The sequence below is a fragment of the Chroicocephalus ridibundus genome, chromosome 3 (assembly GCF_963924245.1).
Source record: "Chroicocephalus ridibundus chromosome 3, bChrRid1.1, whole genome shotgun sequence".
NCBI lineage: Eukaryota > Metazoa > Chordata > Aves > Charadriiformes > Laridae > Chroicocephalus > Chroicocephalus ridibundus.
This window is the reverse complement of record NC_086286.1, coordinates 90844031-90865877: the sequence shown is the minus strand read 5'-3', so window position 1 is coordinate 90865877 and position 21847 is coordinate 90844031. Positions and strand designations below refer to the sequence as shown.

General features: G+C 42.9%; 1 protein-coding gene across 14 annotated transcripts in view; it reads right to left on the bottom strand.

Annotated features, from left to right (window-relative positions):
• Positions 1–15516: 15516 nt before the first annotated feature.
• Positions 15517–21847, bottom strand: part of SNAP91 (synaptosome associated protein 91) — a 71865-nt gene continuing 65534 nt past the window's right edge. For all 14 annotated transcript variants that reach the window (XM_063330075.1, XM_063330082.1, XM_063330080.1 and 11 more), the window contains 4 exons: positions 20773–20856; positions 20598–20702; positions 18228–18328; positions 15517–16953 (listed from right to left, as the gene is read on the bottom strand). In XM_063330075.1, the coding sequence (XP_063186145.1) occupies positions 18236–18328; positions 20598–20702; positions 20773–20856 (282 nt within the window). In that variant the 3' untranslated portion in view covers positions 15517–16953; positions 18228–18235. The remainder of the gene's footprint in view (positions 16954–18227; positions 18329–20597; positions 20703–20772; positions 20857–21847) is intronic.

The following is a 21847-nucleotide window of genomic DNA, read 5'->3' as shown; positions in this document are numbered from 1 at the left end:
TTCCGGTTGTGTTTGGTATTTTTGTAGAAATTTAATCAACTGCTTCTAATTTTAAAGCACAGAATATTGCAGATACTTCCCTCTACAAATTCCTGAATTAAAGAATGGGGGGGGGGGGGGGGAAGACCACTATTGTTAAATTGAAAGCTTAAAATTGCACATTAATCTCCAAGGATTTGGAAGTATATTTGTGTCCCTGTTGCACCAGCCTTTTGCTCTGAGTGTCAGATAGCATTTAGATTAAAAACCTCCAGAGGTAGCTTTGATGATTCTTTAATGTTCTTGACTTTTTAAAGACTGACAGCAAACTTCAAAAAGTGTGTTTTTATAATATTTTTAACTGCACAAAATGACAACTCATTTGTGAAAATAAATGCAAACCTTTGCTATATTTAGACATTTTATGATGCACACACTATGTCAATAAATATTTTCTGTTGTTTTTCTTTTCCTCTGTCATGATGTAGTTTGTTAGCCATGGTGGTGTTACGCAAACTCCATTCTGTAAACGCTTGTAACAGGTTATCAGTGAATCATCTGGGACGTGGTCTTACAAGATATTAATGTCTCTTTAAATTTGTTCTGGGAAAAAAACCCTTCCTGGCTACTCCTGTCTTCAAGATAATTACTCCATGAGCAGATTTGATGAGAAAAAAAAAAAAGTTCGTTCGGGGTTCGTCAAGGAAATGACTCACAGGCTATGCCATGACTTATTAGTTCTGAAATAAGTAATAAGTTGTGATTCTGCTATTAGCTATTGTTGTATTTTCTACCCCAGAGAGCTGTTGAACCAGGCCAAATTAGAAGTTCGTAAAACATTATAATCTTGGTTCTCAGCATTATCTTAACTCTGTGCCCTTGCAACTGGTGCTGATTTGATCACTGACAGTAAAAAGAGAGATTTTTGGCAAGGATGAGAGCTGCTGGAAGTATTTAATGGAAAGTTTAGAAATGATTACAGCAGTGATTAACAGTGTGTCTAGTACAGGAAATATTTAACAGGGGTCTGGAAAGGGTTTCCCTGCCAGCTCACACAGGGGAGGAGGAAGGGCCACAGGGGAGTAAATAGGATCGACAGCTTTGTCACCTGGACCAAAGTCCATTTGGGGTGGGTAACAGGATTTTTCCTTACTTTTTGCCATGTTCTGGGAGAATGTCTTGGTGCCCGGGAAACCTTTCTCAGCCTCTATCCAGGGAACACAAACGGAGACCCAGGAGTGACCTCTGCAGGCCACTGCCAAGCCACTGGCAGGGACGTGGTTGCTCCAATGGAAGACGTGCTGTTGCTCTCACATTCCCATGGGCCGTGGGGGGCCTGAACCGGCATCCTATGCAAACATTTATTCAGTCCTAAAATGTTCTGATACAGCCCAGTTCCTTGTGCAGGTATTTTCCTGTCCCACTTCCAGTTCCTGTTACCTTTAAGAAATGCTCAAAAGGCTTTCACCAAATAACAGCAACTCAAATCCACCAAAGAAGTGGCACCTTATGCCGGTTATTATGCAGATATTCCTGACAAATCCTTCATTCCTCCGACTTGGAATATGTCTCTAGGCCTTGATAATGGCTTGCCCTTCAGGCTTTTTTGCTAAGAAAAAGGATGAGATGTACTAGAAAAGCTTCACAAATATTTTGCAAAGATTGTGCCTCTTGGCAATTATGTACACACCATAGTTCTTGCAGTTGCTATGGCTCTACTTCTTTTCCATGTGAAAGAGTTTGAAAACATTGGATGAAACCAAGTTGGGCTGTTTTTCAGACAAATTACTCAGCTGCCCTTTGGCTGCAGTTGCAGCATTCTCCCACCCCTCCCCTCCAGTTTAATTTCCAACTTTATGGATTAAATGCTGGCTTCAGCTTTGCTTGATCAAAGATGAAAGCAGCCAGGAGACAGCACACGGCAAAGGACCCTTTCTGGCCATTCCTCTCTGCGGGCATTTTGAAGCGGATCAGACCCCAGACGGAGGAGAGGACGAGAGAAGGCAAAGGTGAAGACCGTGATCAACAGCAAAAAAAAAAAGCACAGTGCCTTACTGAATGGAAGAAAACAGGATTTCTATTTTTCCTACAGTGAAAGGCAGCCCTAGTTTTTACACTCCTTTGCCTTCTCCTTAATGATCATCAGCTAAATATTGTTGGCTTTTGTACGGGAGTGAAACAACCCGCTCAATGGTGGGGATACAACACGCCCTGGATTGCCAGCAGGGGCTTCCCCTCCCCAGCACAAACACGAAAAAGAGAACGCTAAAGTTACCCTGAAGAGGATTTACTAGTAATACAAAGGGAAAAATGCATTTAAAAAGTAATCTCTGAGATAAACACCATGTTTTTATTTAAGTAAAAGAAGGACATTTTGAAAAATATGCATGCATAAAGGCAATGTAGACTTTATAGAAATGTGTGGCACATGGGTTCACCTGCCACGCTCACCTGTGCGGGGCGCAGACGTGTTCCAGAGCTGCGGTGAGTTACAGGGCGAAAGAACAACCAGTTGCTGGCTGTCTATCCCACCGTCTCCCCGCAGGGGCGGGGATTTATTGTGCTACCAAACGCTGGCTGCTCATTGTGAGTTTGGGCTCAGACCTGGTCTTCTTAAACGGTGGATGTGAGCAGAGGCTTCCAGGCATGTGGCCACCGACATTTTACGTTTTCCTACGTTTTGCTGTATGTATCCATGGAGGATGTATGAAGTCATTTTTAATAACGGTGGGCTGGAACAGTAAGCTCCAGGAACCAAACAAGCACTGCATCACGTTCTCCTCTCATTATCAATGGTGAACCTTAGAGGGAAATTTGATCCAAGGCATATTATATGTATTTACTTGTTACAGAGCATTATACACTAGGCATTTATGATCTGTAAACGGGTTCATTTATGTTAGAAAGAAGTAAAAAGGAACGCAATACTCAAAAGAGAATGTAGATTTGACAGCGTCCAATTTAGATATGATACTTTATTGCTTGTAAATTAACCTGTTACAACAGTGGTCTGTGTTCAAGTAATGCTGCTTATACAGCTGACGTGCTCGAGTCCTTCACTTGTTGCTTATTGATTCTTTCCTTACTGGTTAGGACTAAATAAAATCAGGCATCTGTGCAATAACCAATGTGAGGTTAGTCTTCTGTCCATACTATGAAAACAGTTTCCACAATCTTTAAAAAAAAATAATAGCTGCCACTAATTCTATTTTAATACCTTTAAACTGGTAGAGAATTGTCTTTATGGGGTTATGACTTTGAAAGCAGTTTTTGCTCGGTTATTTTGATGCACAAATCCATGGTACACTGCACATACACACACACACACACGGAGGGGCAGCTTTACACTCCTCTTCAGCTTGAAGGCTCTGCAGAGATTGCATTAGCTGTCTCCAGCTACAAGCATAAAAGAAATGCAATACAGTATTTGTGTATTTCTTCTCAATTCAGCCTTCATCTTTGCATCCTTCACATTAACGGCATCAACTTTGCCCCTACCCTATGTCTATGTCTACTCATTTGCCATCAGGCTAATGAAGCACCTTTTCTAGATTTTCTTTTTCCAGCAGAGGGCCACGAAGATGCTCAGAGAGCTGGAGCACCTCTCCTATGGGGACAGGCTGAGAGAGTTGGGGTTGTTCAGCCTGGAGAAGAGAAGGCTCCGAGGAGACCTTACAGCAGCCTTCCAGTACCTAAAGGGGGCCTAGAGGAGAGATGGGGAGGGACTCTTTATCAGGGAGTGTAGTGATAGGACGAGGAGTGATGCTTTTAAACTGAAAGAGGGGAGATTCAGATTAGATATTAGGAAGAAATTGTTTACTGTGAGGGTGGTGAGGCACTGGCACAGGTTGCCCAGGGAAGCTGTCAATGCCCCATCCCTGGAAGTGTTCAAGGCCAGGCTGGATGGGGCTTTGAGCAGCCTGGTCTAGTGGGAGGTGTCCCTGCCCATGGCAGGGGGGTTGGAACTAGATGATCTTTAAGGTCCCTTCCAACCCAAACCATTCTATGATTCTATAAGGGAAAGTTTAAGTACAGGCCATTTCTGAAATTGCCGATGTTATTTTTTCACCTTGACCTTATCCCTAGGGATTGTTTTTCATGCCTTCGACTTTTATCTTATGGCAACTGTCCTGGCTCTCCCTGCTGCAGTAATGTATGGACTTGATGTTGCTGCTCCCCACCATGACAGCTGGGAAACAGGTGCCTCAGTCCTAAAAGCAACAAACTCCATCGATTCCCTGTTCATTTCTGGGCGCTGCCGCAGACTGCTTTCCTTAGTCTTCAAACAGCTTTACATCAGGCATGCAAGAGATGAAGGCGACGGGGGAACCCATCCCCTGCTCTGCTGCAGAGACCTTGGAGGAAATGCAGCCGGGATGGGCCCAGGGCCATCACTGATGGACAGGCTCACATGTCCCTTGTTCTGTGAATCTCATGCTGTGTCTCTCCCACTACACACAATGCACCCTCCCATCCCATCCCTTCCGATCCCATCCCAAAATCCCTCCAGGCAAGGAAGCTCCTCGGCTGAGTGGGACAGTGCCAGACAGGGCCCCAGCCAGGAGCTGCGCCATGGCAGGGGTCTCCCTGTAGGGCTCCCTTGGCTTCCCTTGTTCCAGCCACTCCTTCAGTGCCTCAGTTGACCGGAGCATCTTCACAGTCACACTGTGCCCTACTTGCCCGGCGTCCTGCCCTTTAGAGTGGGACTAGTCTCTCTCTTTGTACTTCAGCTATTTTTTATGTGCCGTTTGCAACTTCATCTCATGCTTCCTTGCCTGTCTTGGGTTCTCTCTGTTGCTAATTCTACTTTTAAATTTTTTTAAATTGTGCTCATTTTGGGGTTTCTACTTAAAACACTAAACAGTTACAACTAAACACCGAACAATTAAAATTAAATTAAATAATGAACGCCTGATATACTATATAGTGACGAACTTGGCTTTCTGTCCAAGAGAAACCACTTCAAAGTGCTACTAAGGTAACAGCTGCAAACAGAGAACTAAAGGCAGATCACCGCAAGCAAACCAGCGTTCATAGCTCCAAAAGAACACGTCGAATGTGGAGCCAGCCTTGGGAAACGCTTTCACAAGCTCTGAGTCAACGTAAACGCAGGCTGCCAGCTGAAGGAGCGATCTTGTGACGCCCCTTGCAAAACAGCTCTGGGCTGCCCTGGCAGCTCCTCCTGCCTCGGATGCGGACTGAGGGAGAGGTCACAGGCTCTGGACACCAGCAGCAACCACGGGGTCTAATCTCCTCAACACATGCTACTCTCCAGGGGAAGCTTTATTTAATTTCACCGATTTAACTGACTGCAAGAATAACAATCATCTGATGCTACTAATCAAATTATACTAACTGGGCTGTAAACGGCTCCCATAGTCTCGCAAGATCCACCAGAATAAGAGTCTCAAACAAAAAGGGAACGATTCCCAGCAAGGAGATGTGCCTTTGTGGGAGCCGCATCTGCTCAGCACCTGGAGAAATTCGGCAGGGACCTTCTCGGTAGCAGGCCGAGGGTGAGGTTTATCACACCAGTTATTTAAGCCTGCAGCCAAGGCAATGTCTCGTTGCAGCAGCACAGGCTTCTAGGGCTAATCCAAGGGCTAAGCCTGGAAAAGAAAAGCTATAGATGTTGTAGATAGGTCTTAGCTGCATCATTTCTTTGCGTACCATTTGCGAAAGAGAAAAATCACAACTGTACGGGAAAGGTAAAGCCTTCATATTCCAGTACGTACAGCGAAGAGCACCTGCTTTTTTCCCTCCTCAGTACTATTAAACAGCATAAATTTAAAACACTGTAAATATTGGAAAGAACTTAGGAAACCCCATGCTTTGTTATATCCCTGTACCAGCCCTGTTCTTAATGTGCAAAGTGGAGCCAGGGCTGAAAGCGCAGCCTGTTTGCCGAGCCCGTGCTGGCCCTCGTGTGCTCATCTCTTGCCACATCAGTCAGAGCCCGCGCACAGCGCCAAAATTACACGGTCCTGGGACAGAGGGGTGCAGCCACCTACTTTTCCAGGCCACAACGCAGCTGCTTTTTTTTTATTTATTTATTTTTTATTTGGCAAAGGCTAAACTTCAAGGCAAGTGTTTTTAGGCATATAAAAAGTCACATTTCTAGACCTAGACGCCAGCTCCCTCCTCCTTATTTGAAAGCAAATGTTTCGTAAATTTTTAGGCTTGTCTGGCAACGTAACTGTGGAACCAAATATATCCTGGTAGAAACATGATAAAGATACAGCTCAGAGACACAAGACCGGTGGGAAACAAGTTTACCTATGAAGCAGATAATTGGTAAAATAACTGCAAAATTCACAGCCATTCTTAAAAACAAGACTTCATACGATTTTTTTCTACTACCTATTGACCAAGTGCCTGGAAAGAAAATTTTCAAGCAATTAGGGTTTTTTTGGGGGGGGTCGTTTTGTTTTGTTTTTATTTTAGTGGGATGCCAAGTTCATTTTCCTCTCAGTAGAGCCCTTTTTAGGCAGCTCCACCAATTACAGAAGTAGAGGTTCAGCAGGTAGCGCTACGTGCCTGGGACAATCTAAAGGCAGTATCTCCCAGTGGTGATGATGATCAACCTTCTACTGATGAGTCTTTCGGCGGATATCTAAACAACATCCAGATAACATGACCATTAAAAGCCACAAACCTTTCCGTGAGAGCAGAACAGTTCAGACCTGTGTCATGGCCAGATGGCAGCTGGTAGCTCTATCCTGCTTCTCCCTATTTCCCTCACATTCACAGCATGCGAATGTGGCACAGCTAGCAAGGAAAAGAAACCCGTGCTCCGGCTCTGTTAATGCTACCACCATCCTTATTGGAGGGGGACCTAAAACTCTCCCTTCTGCTATTTCCAGCTACTTGCATCATTATGTTCATCGGGAGATTCCTCCAGATGGACACATTCATCACTTTGCAAGCGAGGACCCTGCTGCTGACCCCTGCCTGCGCAGCGGGGCATCTCCCACCAAATGCGCTGCTCCAGGTGCTTTTGTATCAGGGGCAACCTGAAGCTTGCAACCCAGAGAAACTGCCCACATACCAGCACTACTCTGGCAAAAAACAGCTAGGGTTACCAAACAAGGTATTTCACATTTTCCAACCTGTAGCAGCAGCTTTGTTACAAAGAGCGTGCAGTGGCAGCTTTCAGAGACGCCGCTGAAAATTAGGTATCAAGGTATCATGTGTCTTTGTATGTACACATATATATGGTACATCAGTGAATACATTATATGTATATATAGCTATGTACAGTACATACACAGTAGTGTGATTGTAAGTGTGATACTCAAACAGTATCCGAAAGCAGCTGATGATGCTGTCATAGCATCCGAGACCCCGATCTTGTGCTCACACACTGCAGTCTCCTCCCTCACCTCCCCCATCGCCCTCCAGAGATCTGCAGCTGCTTCTTGTTTCTGTCTCTCCTGCCAGATGCCTGAGCAAGCCACACGGGGGAGAAACAGAGTTGGAGGATCCTGCATTCAAAGGGCTGAAGGAGGATGGACAGGCCCATCTCCCGCAGAGCGGCTCTGCCCTGACATCTCTGCAGGATGCTGAATTCTCCCGGGACAACTCCCCATGCACACAGAGATGCAACCCGCTGAAAAGCAGGGTGAAAAGAGACATTTAGTCCACGGCCTCCCTCCTCCTCCCCAAATTTCTTCCCTTGCTGAAAAGATTTAGCAATGTGCTGAGGCTTATTAATGTCACAGAGTCAAACAGTAATGCTCAATACTGAAATTCTTTAAACTGTCAAATTTCTTCCTTTTAAAAATTATTTCCTTTTTTAATTTTTATTCCTGTTTTTCTCTTTTTCCCCTCCCCAAATGGCCACACACTCTGCACAAATATATGCTGAGGGGCAATTGCTTAAACCACAGCTCTTCAGGAAAGGCTTTAAGAGCACAGAGGAGCGTAGGCTGACCATGGCCCAACAACGCAATCCTGGTGGGGAAAGTGCTGACGCCACCCTTGGATCTATAGCCTGGAACCTGGCTCACCAGCCCTGGGACATGGTATTTCTGTTCCACACAGCACAGGTGTGCCTTCACTCCGCTGCTGTGTCCCGTTTTAGATGCTGCACTTCACAGGAGGCGCGGAACAGTTGAAGAGAGCGCAGAGAACAGCAAGACCGATCAGATATCTGGAAAACTTTACTGGCAAGGAAAGGCTGAAGACAGAGGGCATAAGAGAGAAGAACGACTGTGGTAACTGTCCAAATATCATCTTTGCCACTGCAAAGAAAAAAGGAATTATCCCCACAGAAGAAAGAACAGTTCAATGTGCAGCAAGGAGGAATCGGGTAATACACTAACAGCAGCTTTCTCAGGGTGAAGGTGGTGACGCGCCGCAGTGGTGTGATGGAGGTCTTTTAGAAAAATCTGTTGGGAATTATACAATTTTGGATTTAGAGCATGGGAATAGAGTAGATGGCTCTCTCTTTTCTGTCATTTCTATGCAATTTTCTGTCATCTCTGCCCAGCAGCCTTAAAGTGGAAACTTCACATGCTCTGAAGGCATTGCCTTTGCAGTGGAGTGCAGCAAGTTGCATTGGTCTTATTTATCCATAGCAGAATGCCAACTTTTAAGTGAAACAGCGTGCATAGTTATATACAACTTTGATGTTGGCCATAAAATGCTTTGGCCAAGAGAAAAATATTATATTTCACACAGGAGTCTGTTCCAGTACAGTGTAGATTGAATCAGTTTAGCTTTTCAGTTTGGCTAGGGGAAAATGATTTCATTTTAGTTGCCTCTCTCCTCCATCTCTGACAGATTTATCAAAATACTGGATTTATCAGTTAAAGTTTCCAGCCACCGTAAGTTGAGTCTCAAATGGGAAAGCCATTTGGCAAGTAGAACTGTACAACTAGAAAAATAATATTCTGTAAGCCTGCCAGCTATTTTAAAGGTTGTTAAATGGGAGAAGCACATCCACAACAGGCTCTTCATGCAAACTGTGCTGAACTGGACTGCAAACAGTTCATACATGAGGGCAGCTACTTCATTTTAAGATCTCCAGACCAACCAGCCACTTGCAATACTACCTTGGTGTACAGCGTACTTAAAATGAAAGTGAAGGCTATTCCTACCTTAGTCCCAAAGGGATAAAAGTACAGCAAAGACAACATTGCGGGTTTGAGATGGGGGATTTTCCTTGCTAATGACAGAAAGTGTCTGTGGGATACAGCCTGGCGTATGTGTCACTGCAGCTCCCAGGGCTTGCAATTCTTTCGCAGTTCTCTGTTCCTGTAAAATTTGCATTTGAATGAAATAGAGATGATTTGCCCATTTCTCAGTATATGCTCCTCATCTAAAGAGAGATGGAGGTTGTAAGTGATACGTTAGCAAATTCTTTGAGGTATTTCTAAAAGCTGTTAAGAGCACAAACAACCTAAATGCAGCCCTGAACATCTGTTCGCAAAAAAAAAAAAAAAAAAAAAAATAGTTGTGTGAGAAATCCACAAACCAGGCTAAATGACAGAGTAGGATTAGAGTTGATCTTGATGATCAGTCATGAAGCCAAATGCCTAAAGAAGCAAAATGTTTTAACAGCTACATAAACTACTTTATTACAATAATTGTTTGCCAGGATCCTGAAATCCTGGGGAAATCAATCCTGGATACAAAATATTTTCTGGGTGGATGGAACAGTGTAACACTTTTCTAAATTAAATTTAACTGTACTGATTACATATGTGCAAGATGTATATACCAAAACCTAATGTTACATCTTACTAACCATGAAGAACATAATCAGTCAGGCTACGTTTTAAAATCTTCAGAAGGTAAATACTTCACTTGGGAACCACAAGGTGTGCTTTTTCTAGATAACTGAAGATATCAGATTCTGAAGAAAGCAGGAAGGCTTACGCAAACATGGAAACAAGTATTAGCTGTCCTCCAGTAACACGGTTATGGAGCTGCGCTGGAGAAATAGGTTTACTTAGTAGTATCTCAGAGTAAAAAGTGCGTGGAGCATTAGACTTATACACACACACACACATGCACTACACATTCATAAACAATAGCTGAGCATTTGAATAGAAAATCTGCTTACTGTCACTATGTAATTTATGTTACTTTGAAAAAGAACACTATCATCTTTTGTATGCTCTCTGTTAATAAACGGGAACCAACTCTCTCTCTAGTCTGTATGAGGACTACGGTAGTAAGAAGGTAACTTCATCTGCCTATCTTGGATTTTAAAATAGAAAGGGAAGTTTTAGAGAGAAAAAAATAAATCAATTAATTATTAACCAAATAACTAGCCTAATTTAATTTCACATAAGATTAGGAGGATGCTTAAAACCAGCCCACGCATAAAACCAGATGCACTGCTGGGTGATGTGTATGCAATTGGAGTTAATCGAGCTTTTGTGTCAATTAAAAATTGGCTACGGTGTATTGAATGCTGCCTTGCCTCTCTCCCTGTCTGGGCCCAGACCGTGCCTTAGAGAATAAAACATTTTAGCCATCCTACAGGCAGTCAAATATTTTGTGAGAGAAGCAAATTTCCAGCATGACTTGCCTTGGAGCCAAGGCCTCTATAAGCAAATTCTGCACAACCAGATCTTTAAGAAAGCATAATACAGTAAGCATCTGGATTTCCATCAATACCATTTCTGAAGGGTGAGTAATGTGTCAAGCTCTGGGAAAGTGTTTGGGTCACGCTGCTGCAGAGTTTCGCGGGAAGAATCAGAAAGCGGACTGTGATGCTGGTGGCAAAGGACCCAGGCAGCAAGGTAAAGTCATTAGCTGCCTGCAAATTTAGATATATATTTAATAATGTATAGTTATTTGTATATTTAAAGGTACATTTAAAATCAGGACAGCTCACGTCCCTTGACATGCAGGGCTGAGCAGCAGCGATGCTGGGCAGGTGCTAGGTACTGCCATGATGGGGTGGAGGTGAGCTGGGAAGTGGTGATTTCAATACACTGCTGGAAATCTCTTCTTCCAAGCAAAAAGGGAATGGTGTGCTCTATCCCAAAGGCATGCCAGCAGAAATAGCTCCTAAAATTTGGTTCTTCTGCAACAGTGGAGAGACCAAAACCTCAAAGGGGCTGGAACCCTGTGAACAACAGAAGACATCTTGTGCAAAGGTTCAGAAGAGAACAGTAGATTCAAAGACGCTCTAATACCCAAGCCAGAATTTGTATAGCAAGACAATCTTATTTATACAGTATGATGGTCTCAACATTATTAATTTTTCCCCGTTTCTTCCTTTGCTAATCTGCTAAACTTGGTTTTTCCATGTTTCAAAAGAGAGTGACCTATTCTCCTCCTTGATTTTTCAAAATAACCACATTTCAAGGTTTTGAAACTGTTCTTTCAGTTGGCTGGAGCCCATGTGGGATTATATTAGTGGGAGGTGTCCCTGCTGATAGCAGAGGGGTTGGAACTAGATGATCTTTAAGGTCCCTTCCAACCCAAACCGTTCTATGATTCTAAGATTCCAGTAAGGAAGAATCCCAAAAACCTTCCTGACTAACCCAGATTGACAGGGTATAGTTATAGACACATCATAGATACATAAAGCATAGTCTTACAATTAACTTCAGAATTTAAGTTGTCCTACTCTTGCAGGTGAGTAGCATTTAAAAAAAAAAATCCCCTTTATTTATACACAGACACACTCAGAGGATGAAATACTGCTTCTTTTAAAGCGTGGTGTCTGCTTGCACCTGTACCAGGCTCTTGTGCACAAAATCGGTTTGCTGACGTTTAATACCCCAGCTGCAGGCCTGCAGCATCTTAAAAGGCTGAGGGCAGGGAGCTGCCAGTCCCTGGGCTCACTCCGTACCCCCCTGCTCCATCACCCATCCCTTCCCTCAGTTACACACAACCTGCAGCCCAAAGAACACATCCTCTATCCCCCAGGCCCTTCCCTAGTGCCTCCATCCTGGCCTGCTTCTCTTTCCTCTCCTTAGTGCACTACGACTCCCACTCCCACACAGGTGGCCTCAAGTATGGGTGAGGACTATGGAAAGGAGCAACTTGATGTTCTTAAGAGGGACGGGGAGTGACAGAGATCCCACCAGCCTCTGCATAGTCATCATCGATTACAACTAACCTGTCCCTCACTACCAGTTTAACTCTGAAAGGTTGATACAGCTTTCCCTCTTGTCTGAGATCGTGGCGCCTTGGCTCTTTGCATCTTTACAGTAGCTTCATGTAGCATGTGCTTTCAAGGTACCTGCTGTTGCACTTAGTGGTATGAAATCTCTGCTTCCAACAGAGCAGGTTAGTGCTTTGGCAAGACCTTCAAAAAAGATGGCTACTTCAGGTATTTACAATACTGAGGTAAACTGACAAATCTCTGCCATCTTCAAAAATGCAGGTGAAACTTCACCACGTTCAACCATGGACATTTGGACGGAGATGCTTTACAGTGCTGTTGCAGGGCAGACATTCATCAGACCCTTCACAGGTTCCCCTGCGCTGCCAGAGAGGAGGTTTGCTCATTGTAGCCCTTGCAGTGGATATCACAAACACACACACACACACGTTTCTTCGCTTGCTTCAGTTTCTGCTTCAGCTCTACCACTTTTGCTAACTCCCAAAGGCAACTAGTCTTACACCTATCATTGCATTCAGAGATGTCTTGGGCAAAAGAACAAGCATCAGGCTTTTGCTACCCACACCATTTGCAGAGTTTAATTAAGGGAAAGGGAAGCGGTGGTGAGGCTTTAGGAGCCAAGATCTGGAACAGAAAAAAAATGGCAGTGCTGGCTGCTTTAAAATATATATAGCCTCTCTCCTTCTGTAATCCCATCTCTGAAATTATTATTTTGTCCCCTCATTACCACTCAGCGGCTGCCACTTCCCACACTGCTCACAGCACTAGCAATACATGGAAAAAGAGTTTTCTTTTAATAAAATTTCTGATATATTTCATGTTCTAGAAGAGCTGGACCACTAACTCAGTGTATCTTTATGTCACTGCCACTACTTCTACCACAGGAACTTCCAGCTGGCTTTTCTAGGCATTAAAGAGTTATTGGGACTTTTTTTTTTCCCCTCCCATGCAGAGTAAGTTGCCTGAGCAGGCAGCTCTTATTCTGGGGCAAGAGAAGGGGAAGGAGGGGCTGGAGCGCAGATTCACGCCAAAAAGACAAAACAACGTCAGCTGTGGCTACTGGACATTTAATGAACTAGATGCTGTCACCCACCAGTAAGCAGCACCTCGTATTACCAAAGTCTCAAATGCATTTATAAAGCAAATCTTCCCCTCCTACTCCCCCCACCCGCAGTTAAAGTTTTTGCTCTAAGCTTTCCTGCTTGGTTTTTAAGGCAAGTCTCTAGCCTTTGCAGTCGACTTACTAATTCTTAAGAATGGAAGCTGGGGTAGCAGCCTGATTTTGCAAACAGCCTGAAATGCTAAGGTGATCCCTAGGATCTCAGAAGACAACAATGTAGTTCTCACCATCCAGGCTTTTACCTGTGGGAAAAAACAGTATCAATCCAGAAGCCCTCATCTCAAGCTACAGTACATTTTGAAAGGCACACATTATAAAACCCAGCTTAAAAAAATCCCAAATAAAGCCAATTAAAATTAATGACAAGTGAATGCGGAAGAGGAGTAGGAGACACTTAACCCCAAACATTCAAAAAGATGATTCAGTTCTGAGGAACAAGTTGGGGTTTTTTTGTTCTAACCCCTAGAGTAAGCTGAGTTCATGTTGTCCAGGTACTTACCACTCCTTAAGGCACCCAAGGCTTAGGGGGGGAAGCTAAAAAAGTCTCATGTAGCCAGAGGTGCCAGCTTCTAAAGAAGCCAGCACACAGAACAGCAAGAGCTTGGGTAAGGGACACATCAGCTGTCTGAAACCTGTCCTCCCCTCATGAAAAATACAGGGGAAGGAGACAGTTTCTTCCTCCCACGGATAGGAGCCCTCCTCCCCACCCACTCTTCTCCATGGCTTGTACTGAGAAGTGGTTAGTCATAGCAGGACACAGACGCATTCATGGCTGGATGATGAAATTCAGGTGATAACAAGAACATGTTCTTGTCTACAGGCCAGGAGACAACCACTTGTTTTCCTTGCAAGCCAGATTTTATAACTCCTTTGTCCTGGGTAGAAGAAGAGTCACTGTTGTTTAGCCTTGCTCAGCATACTGGGAAATACACTGGCTTTACTTCCCACAGTGCATAACCGTCCTACTCTTCAGCCAAGTTTGCTTTCTGTCCAGGCTTCCATTTCCTCACAAGATATCAAATGCCAGACACAGGGCAGGCTTGCACAGCCCTCTTGGCTATGAGATCCGCAGAAGGCTAACCAAGGACCAAGGGTTGTGGACATGGATGAAAGTGACGCAGAAAAGACAATTACTGCATGGCAGGGGCACGTACCTGGCAAAGCAAAAACCCTCACGCTGAGGTTTGGCCCCTTGAAACATGCAACATTGCAAACATTCATTGGCAATTCAGTGAGTAGTAGTAATTCATCATCTTAAATTGAATGAGACACTAACGAACTGCTCTGAATATAGTTACATTTGGTCATCACTGTCCTCTGAAAATGCTGTCCCTACTTTGAGAAGACATGCACAACATGGCGGTAAGAAGCTGAGTGCTCCCCGCATTTGGCAACACACGGCACGTAGAAAGGACAGGCAAAACCACGGTGAAGCTTTCTGGGGGGGCAGTTACTGACCTCGTTCAGGTCTTTGTGCTCAATTAGTGAGAAAACACAGCAATTTGCCAAGCTTACCGATTTCTAGCACGGAACACCCTGACTCAAGAGGGTACTCATCCTAAGGCTGAAGTATAAAAATCAACCTTTCCCAGGCCAAACTCGACAGAATAGGACACCAATGTAGTAGCAAGGAAAAAAACAAACAACCAAACAAATAACCAAAAAAGCCTCTTAAGCAATGGCACTCCCCTACTGCTTGCACAACTTGGAAACGTCTTTGAAATCCAATTCAAGATTCAAACCCTACCAGAGCGTGATCAAGTTGTTTCAGTGTTGTGTGGTTTATAAAGTGCTTTGAAGCAGCCTTTGGCATTCAGTACTACTTCATCACTTCATTTTGTTACTAAATCAAGGAGGTCTCTAGTTAGTTACTAGAAAGACATTAATGTACTAAACCGTATGAAACGTTTTTTTGTCTCCTTTCATCCTGCCATAAGGCCAACGATAGCACAAGCGATTCCTGTAGCATTGTAGCTGTGCTAGCTCTCAATAGGCTGTTGAATGATGCCTCATAGGAAAGAAATCAGGACCAGCATTATAAACTTTCACAGTTCCAATATTATTCTAGTTTAAAGAGATGAAGAGCTTTAATGAAGCCTCCTGAGGTGTTACAGGTCAAACTAGAGAATTCTCCTCTCCCTCTCCCCACTTTACTTGTGGCTTTATGCTCAGCCTGGCTTTGTGCAGGCCTCTCCTGTACCCCTTAAAGATCAGCAAAAGTCATTACCAGACTCAGCAATCAACGTCAGGACCTATACACATTTTTTCCCCTCTCAGAGTATATTACTGTGCTCCAGATCTCAGTGATCATGAAACTAATGACAAGATATTTACTTTGATCAAGGTGTTTATTGCATCTCAGAGGGCACACATGCACTGGGGTTTTTTTTTGTTTTGTTGGGGTTTTTTTTGTTGGTTTTTTTTTTTTTAAACTGAAATACAAAGAAGAACCTTTTTGAAATTAGCTTTTTATAGAACTTTCCCATTATGTTATCCCCACAGCAAATTCAGATACAACCACTTTTAATGGTACCATACACTGATTAAATAGTTCATTTGAAAGACTTTAGGTGAATATCTTTCCAACCCGATATGCTTTTACAGAGAACTGCCAAGCCACTTGTAACACTGATCAACAGTGACCTCATTGAAGAGTCAAGATCTTACGCCAAGCCATCAGCAGAAACAGTATGAGAACAAATAAAAATTAAAGAAACACAGTATGTACAGTAAAGGGCATGGATCTCTGGATCAGAATTAAATCTAATCACCAATAGTACAAAAGCTACTCACAGCGCATTCGGGGCAATGGAGAAAACACTAGCCTAAGGCATACACAGGTAAGCACTAAATTAAGAGATGTACGTAAGAACTGAACAGAGATGAGTAACATCACTCGTAATGTTTTGACTACAGATATACCAAAGAGTGCTCTCGTATTTGAAATCCCTTAATGCCAGCACAACTACAGTTGATTTTTCCAACTACATGGAGAGAAACTGACCCTTTACTTATTTTCAGTGCATTTAGCCAGAACTGACAAATACGCCAATTTTAAATGCAAAAACTTAAATAATTAAAATAGATTTTCAAATAAAAATGGCAATAAATATGGTCTTCTTTCAGATATGATTTTTTCATTCTTGGTAAATCATCGAAAAAGTATTTGTTATGGACGTTTACCTTTATATTACTTTAAATTATCTTAACATATACAGTGCCACAAAAATAAAACATTTTTTCACGACAATTGAGATTCCTGTGACTGGGAAAAAAAAAAAATGTATTCCACACAATTTCATAAGTATTTTCCTTACTATCTGGTATTATCACACTATGTTTCGTAACAGATAAAGGAGAAATTGAGTCCTAGGGAAATTTTAGGTGTCCTCAAAAAGTTATATACATTGAGACCTTCAAAAACCACAGACATCGCTCCAAATGGCTCACCAAACAACAGCTGCATAATCTGCCCCCGTGGGATAGGTTCAGAAAAGCACTAGAAGGCATCAGAAACATACATCCATTGTTTAAATTGTAAAACACAAATAACCCAAGTACACAAATTCCGAGAGAGTAGGGATAACAGCTAAGGTAGTACACATTCCTAATGTTCACTTTCACAGCTGTGCTACACGTTTCAGGAGGAAGAGAAAGTCTGAGTAAGCGCTGGGTTTGGTACTGGTGGCTCACTTTGAAACTCTGAGCATCCACTTGTAGACTCCAAACTCACGTTTTTATCATCCAGTCAGAAAAACTGCAGCTGTGAATACAAAAAAGTATTAGATGAAAACTGTAACAATGAGTTAGACAAAGCACGTTCTAGAAAGAGCACCAGATCTGCTCATCGCTTCACACCTTCACACCGGTTTTTAATGAGGCAGCAGTCTTCCCACAGACAGTTATGAATCTGTCTACTATAAACCCAAGTTGAAAGCAGCCACTCCCAGCAATGAAGGTGGATCTCCACTCCTGGCCATCTCCACCAAGGCAAGGTACACCTCCCTGGGGCTGGAATTTGGAGAATGGAGAAGTGGGACTGGGTGGTGCCTGCTAAAAACAGCCTGATCCCACCCATTGCTGCTGCTAACTGTAGTGCAGAGGGGGCTTAGAACAAGTCTTAGAATTAAGTTAGAGGAAGAAAAAAAAAAAGGGACTTAAGAAGACTTTAAAGATAAGTAATGATTGTCCTCTCCTCACCTGGCAAATAATTCTAGTCTTAATTATTAAATATCTACTTTACTTCTGCATTATTATTTTTTAATTGGCTGAAGTGGTCAATTCAATCTGATGTTTCTGCCTGGCCCTCTTCATATCCTTCTCCAAAACCCTCATAGTAATGCTTTTGCCTTTTTTTTTCCTTCCATTCTGCAGTACTGGTTTTTTTTTCTGCTTCTCCTCCATTTTTTCTTTATATTTACTCCTCTGTTCTTCCTCACTGTTGCTCTACACAGCACTGCTCAGGATCTCATGCCTTAGCATTCAGAAAAGCAGTGCCTTGAAAAATTGTATGGTGGGGGACAACATCAGCTGGCGGCAGCTGAGAGATGCAAACGATCTCCCCTTGATGATCAGGATACGTAAGTTTTTCCTCTTTTGATCCCTACACACCTATGATACCAAATCTGCTTCCACACCCGCAAGACTGGAACAAGCCTCTTCAGCACCATTTTGCCCCCAGTATTTATACCCTGTTATGATTCTATTTGCTTCAGTATTAAATTCAGGAAAAAAAAAAAACAAACGACAAAACCTTGTACTGAATGGAAACAAGGCAAAATGGAAGTTAAAGATAACTTCTCCTGGCAGTCACTTTTGGCAAAAAAACTAGCCAGAAGTCAAGCTTTCAGGCTAAAATTAAAAGAGCGGAGAGAAAATTTGGTTTTCCATTTAAACCAACACATTATCAGCACATGTTTCGACCTATTTCTGCAGCTACAATTTTATCAGTCATACTCAACCTACTGGCCTCATCAACATCTGTGTGCCAGACACGTACCACAGCGTACCATGCTTAGGCAGGCAGTCACAGAATACCTTATCGTTTACAAGAAATCCTTGATGTTAAGATCCGCTAATGGGTCCTTTGTTGGAGGTTTCTTGGGACTCTGAGTAGCAGGAGTTGGGCTTGGAGAAAGCTAAGACGCCGTCCAGGAAGGCAGAAAAAAAAAACAACCACAAAGCAGAGAAGGATACACAAACATTAGGTAGATATAGCTGGTTCTCACACAAGCACACTGCAAGCATACAAAGTTCTCATTTTTCGGGAAGTTCAGCGTGTTGCCATTTTGCTCAAGCATTGCTTAGACTCCACCCTTACTACAGGGTTAACCATGTTTGGCTGGTTTAATGGGTAAGGCTACAGACACCGCATATTCTAGTTAGCGTAGCTTCAAACCACTCTCTCCCTGCAAGACAGAATGGTGTTAGGATCATCAACCCAGACAGAAGTTAAGCAACCGTTAGATGTTAATCACCAAGGTGCAGAATAAGCAGAGTGCACGCTGCAGAGTCTATCTGAAAATCCCAGAGACTGGCAAATACGTACAAGTCGTTCTACCCTGGCAATGTAAATAAGAGTCCAAAAAGTGTACTATAGTGGACTATACTAAGTGGCCTGTATTATACTCAGTTCCTCCTCTGGTAGGAATAAAAATCATCAGTTATTCCACAGAAAACGTCCATTTTTCGAGTTCCGTGCAACTCTTATCACTAGGGAGCCAAATGGTTCTCCCAGTCTGTCCTTACTCCTCCCCAGCCTTACTCTGTGCACTAGAGGCATTTTATATGTAGTCCTGGCACCTTGATGACTACCCTTCCCTGAGAAAGAATTATTTGTGTCTTCCATAATATTATTCTTTATAATGTAAGTGCAGAGCCAGTTTAAGGTGGGAGGAAAAGCAAGACCAAGTAGCTATATATGAAATGCAGAGCTCTAATACCTACAACCTACCTTCTCATTTAGAGCGGTTTCAAGTTCTTACCATTTCTGCAAAGAAAACCCAGACAAACTTCAACAGGAACATGGTTCCCTAGAGGCTGATTGCTTAATATTTGAAAAAAGGGAGGTGGCTTGGTTTCAAGTGTTACAAGTCAGGTTATAGACCTGCAGCATCAACTTCCATCTCCCACTTTACTTGAAAGACAAGATGGACTTCTGACTTACAAAGCAGCAAAATACTACAGGAAAGTCATTCTCTGCCTCTCCTCTGGAAGGGACCTTTCCTTTCGAAAGTTATTACAAACCAAACTCTACTTTGAAAAAACTAGCCTGGAACAGGTATTACGGCTTATGTTGCATCACAGAGCAGTTACGAGCTAAAAGCTTTGCATCAGAGCAGGCAAAGTGCTGCACTTCCAGACTTCTTAGCTTTAAGTTAAAAAGAATCCTTAGGAAACTATGAGGAGCAGCTGATACCACCCGGTTCAACAGGAAGGATGGCATGCCTCCATTCTCTCAACCTACTTCATCATTAATTACTCCATTAGTTTTTTTTCATTATACTAAAGAAAGGACTCATGTCCCTGGCAACCAGTAGCTTGTGACCCAATGTTTCCTGGTTATTTTTAATTAGTATAGAATTAAGAATAGGTTTGCTTTGCTTTTAGGTGGTCAAACTTTTGTCAACTTTATGCCTAAATATGTGATTGTCACAAAGTCAGAATAGGTAAATATAATTTAAAAACATGAAGAACGAAGCAGTATCACCTCTTCATTGTAAGTGGATCTCCCACTTAGAAAAGAATATAGTGACTGAAGATTAAGATTATTCATTTGCATTCCTCCACCGTAAAGTAAGCTAGAAGAAAAACTTCACAGTGTTTACATTTGCACACTGCTGTGAAAAGCGTGCATCTTGAGCACTCCAACATCACATGCACTATGGTAATTCATACTTGAATGCAGCTGTTTATCACTGAAAGAAACCCAGCAAGCCACCAGCTTAAAACAGATAAAATCTGCATATACCGAGGAACAGCTGCCATCCAAGGACTGGAGACCTCAAGCTTGTTCATCAGCAGAAGGTCAGTTTTCTGAGGAAGCTCTTGGTGGGCAGGGAGGGAAGATGCTGAGTGCAGCTCAAGTAAGTGTTGACAAGCTCTGAGCAGAATAGAACGCCCACCAACTCTATTTTGAGTTTTACTCAAATATCCCCCCAAACTGGGTCTTGGACCTCATTAGATGTAGGAGACTTTTCAAACCTGTTCCACTGGTCTCATGCGAGGGAGTTAAAGAAAAAATAATCAAGGTAGTTCATGTGTTCTGTTGCAAGTCAGGCAGCTGATACTATAAGAAATCTCATGTACAGACCTGCAGCCAGGACTGAAATGAGATAACGCATACACACAAGCTACTTTCTAGAGAAATGAAGAGCAATTAAATGCTCATCTAGCAGTAACACTAACCTGTACACCAGGGCCAGTGGCAGCTCCGAATGGTGGCCTCATCATAGGCTGCCCATACATAACTGGCTGCTGGGGCATCATGGGTACACCTGCACCTGCCGGGGGCTATAAATTAACACAGTGAGAGCAGGGTTCTGGGTGAAGAAAGGAGAGCGGTGTAACAAAAGAGACTCACCATCCCAAATGCTGCTCCCGGCTGTGGGACAGGTGGAGTACCTCCAGCGGCAGGAACAGCACTTGCTGGAGGCACAGCTCCCGTCTAAAAAATGAAACAAAATAAAATAAAATGCAAGACTTCCTGCAACACCAACTATCCGTAAACTGCACGGAATCTCCAGTATCTCCAAGCTTTTCTGGAAAGCAGGACTGTTATGTAGCAGATAATACCTAACCTCAAAACCACAATGCTTCAAGGAATGAGAGTGATGAATGAGTCCCTACGCCAACGTTCAGCTTGCTCTGTCATAAGCAAGCTAGGGTGACACACTCCATTCTCTTCAGGAATGGAGTCCATTTACTGAACACAACTCAAAAGTGGACCAAGAAAATATGTACTTTCTTCCTCCTTCTACACATTGTAAGAAAGCATCCCAAATGCATAACTGATAGCCAACGTGCTATTGCACTTGTTGTGGCACTGTGTTTTAGTAAAAGCTTAAGCAGATTGTAACACTAAGGGAAATTACCGTTATAATTAGCTTCCAATTAAAAAAAAAAAAAAATTGTATTTTTATGCAGTGAGATCCCTTTAACCTAAATAATATGTTCACACACTTAAGTCACAATCACAACCATTACAGACTTTAATAAGCAGAGTTTAGTTTATCTTGTTATGCTTTTCATACATATGCTTAACTTGTTATGATTTTCATTTGAATAACACGTAAGAAAAAAAGGGATCTTGCACCAGGGTTCAGGAAGAGAGAACTGTCAGTTTAGTTGTCTGACTGGATATAAAGCACAACAGCATCTTTGAACAAGGCCACCCCACTTACCCAGCAGAACCTAGACGTCATCCCTTTTGGTTCCCTGGTTTATAACTTCCCATGCACACGGCCTTGAAAGCATCCAAGTCTCTCCTTTTCACAGAAGTACACAGAATCCAAACTACTAACAACTCTGAAGAGCGGCAGGAAGCAACCAAGGAAGGGATTTTAAAGTGGTAGTAGGATTTCAGGAATCTCATTACTGCTATTGTATGGCCTAAGTATACTGGCATAATTCCTCACGCTATTACGGAAGCCGTAAGT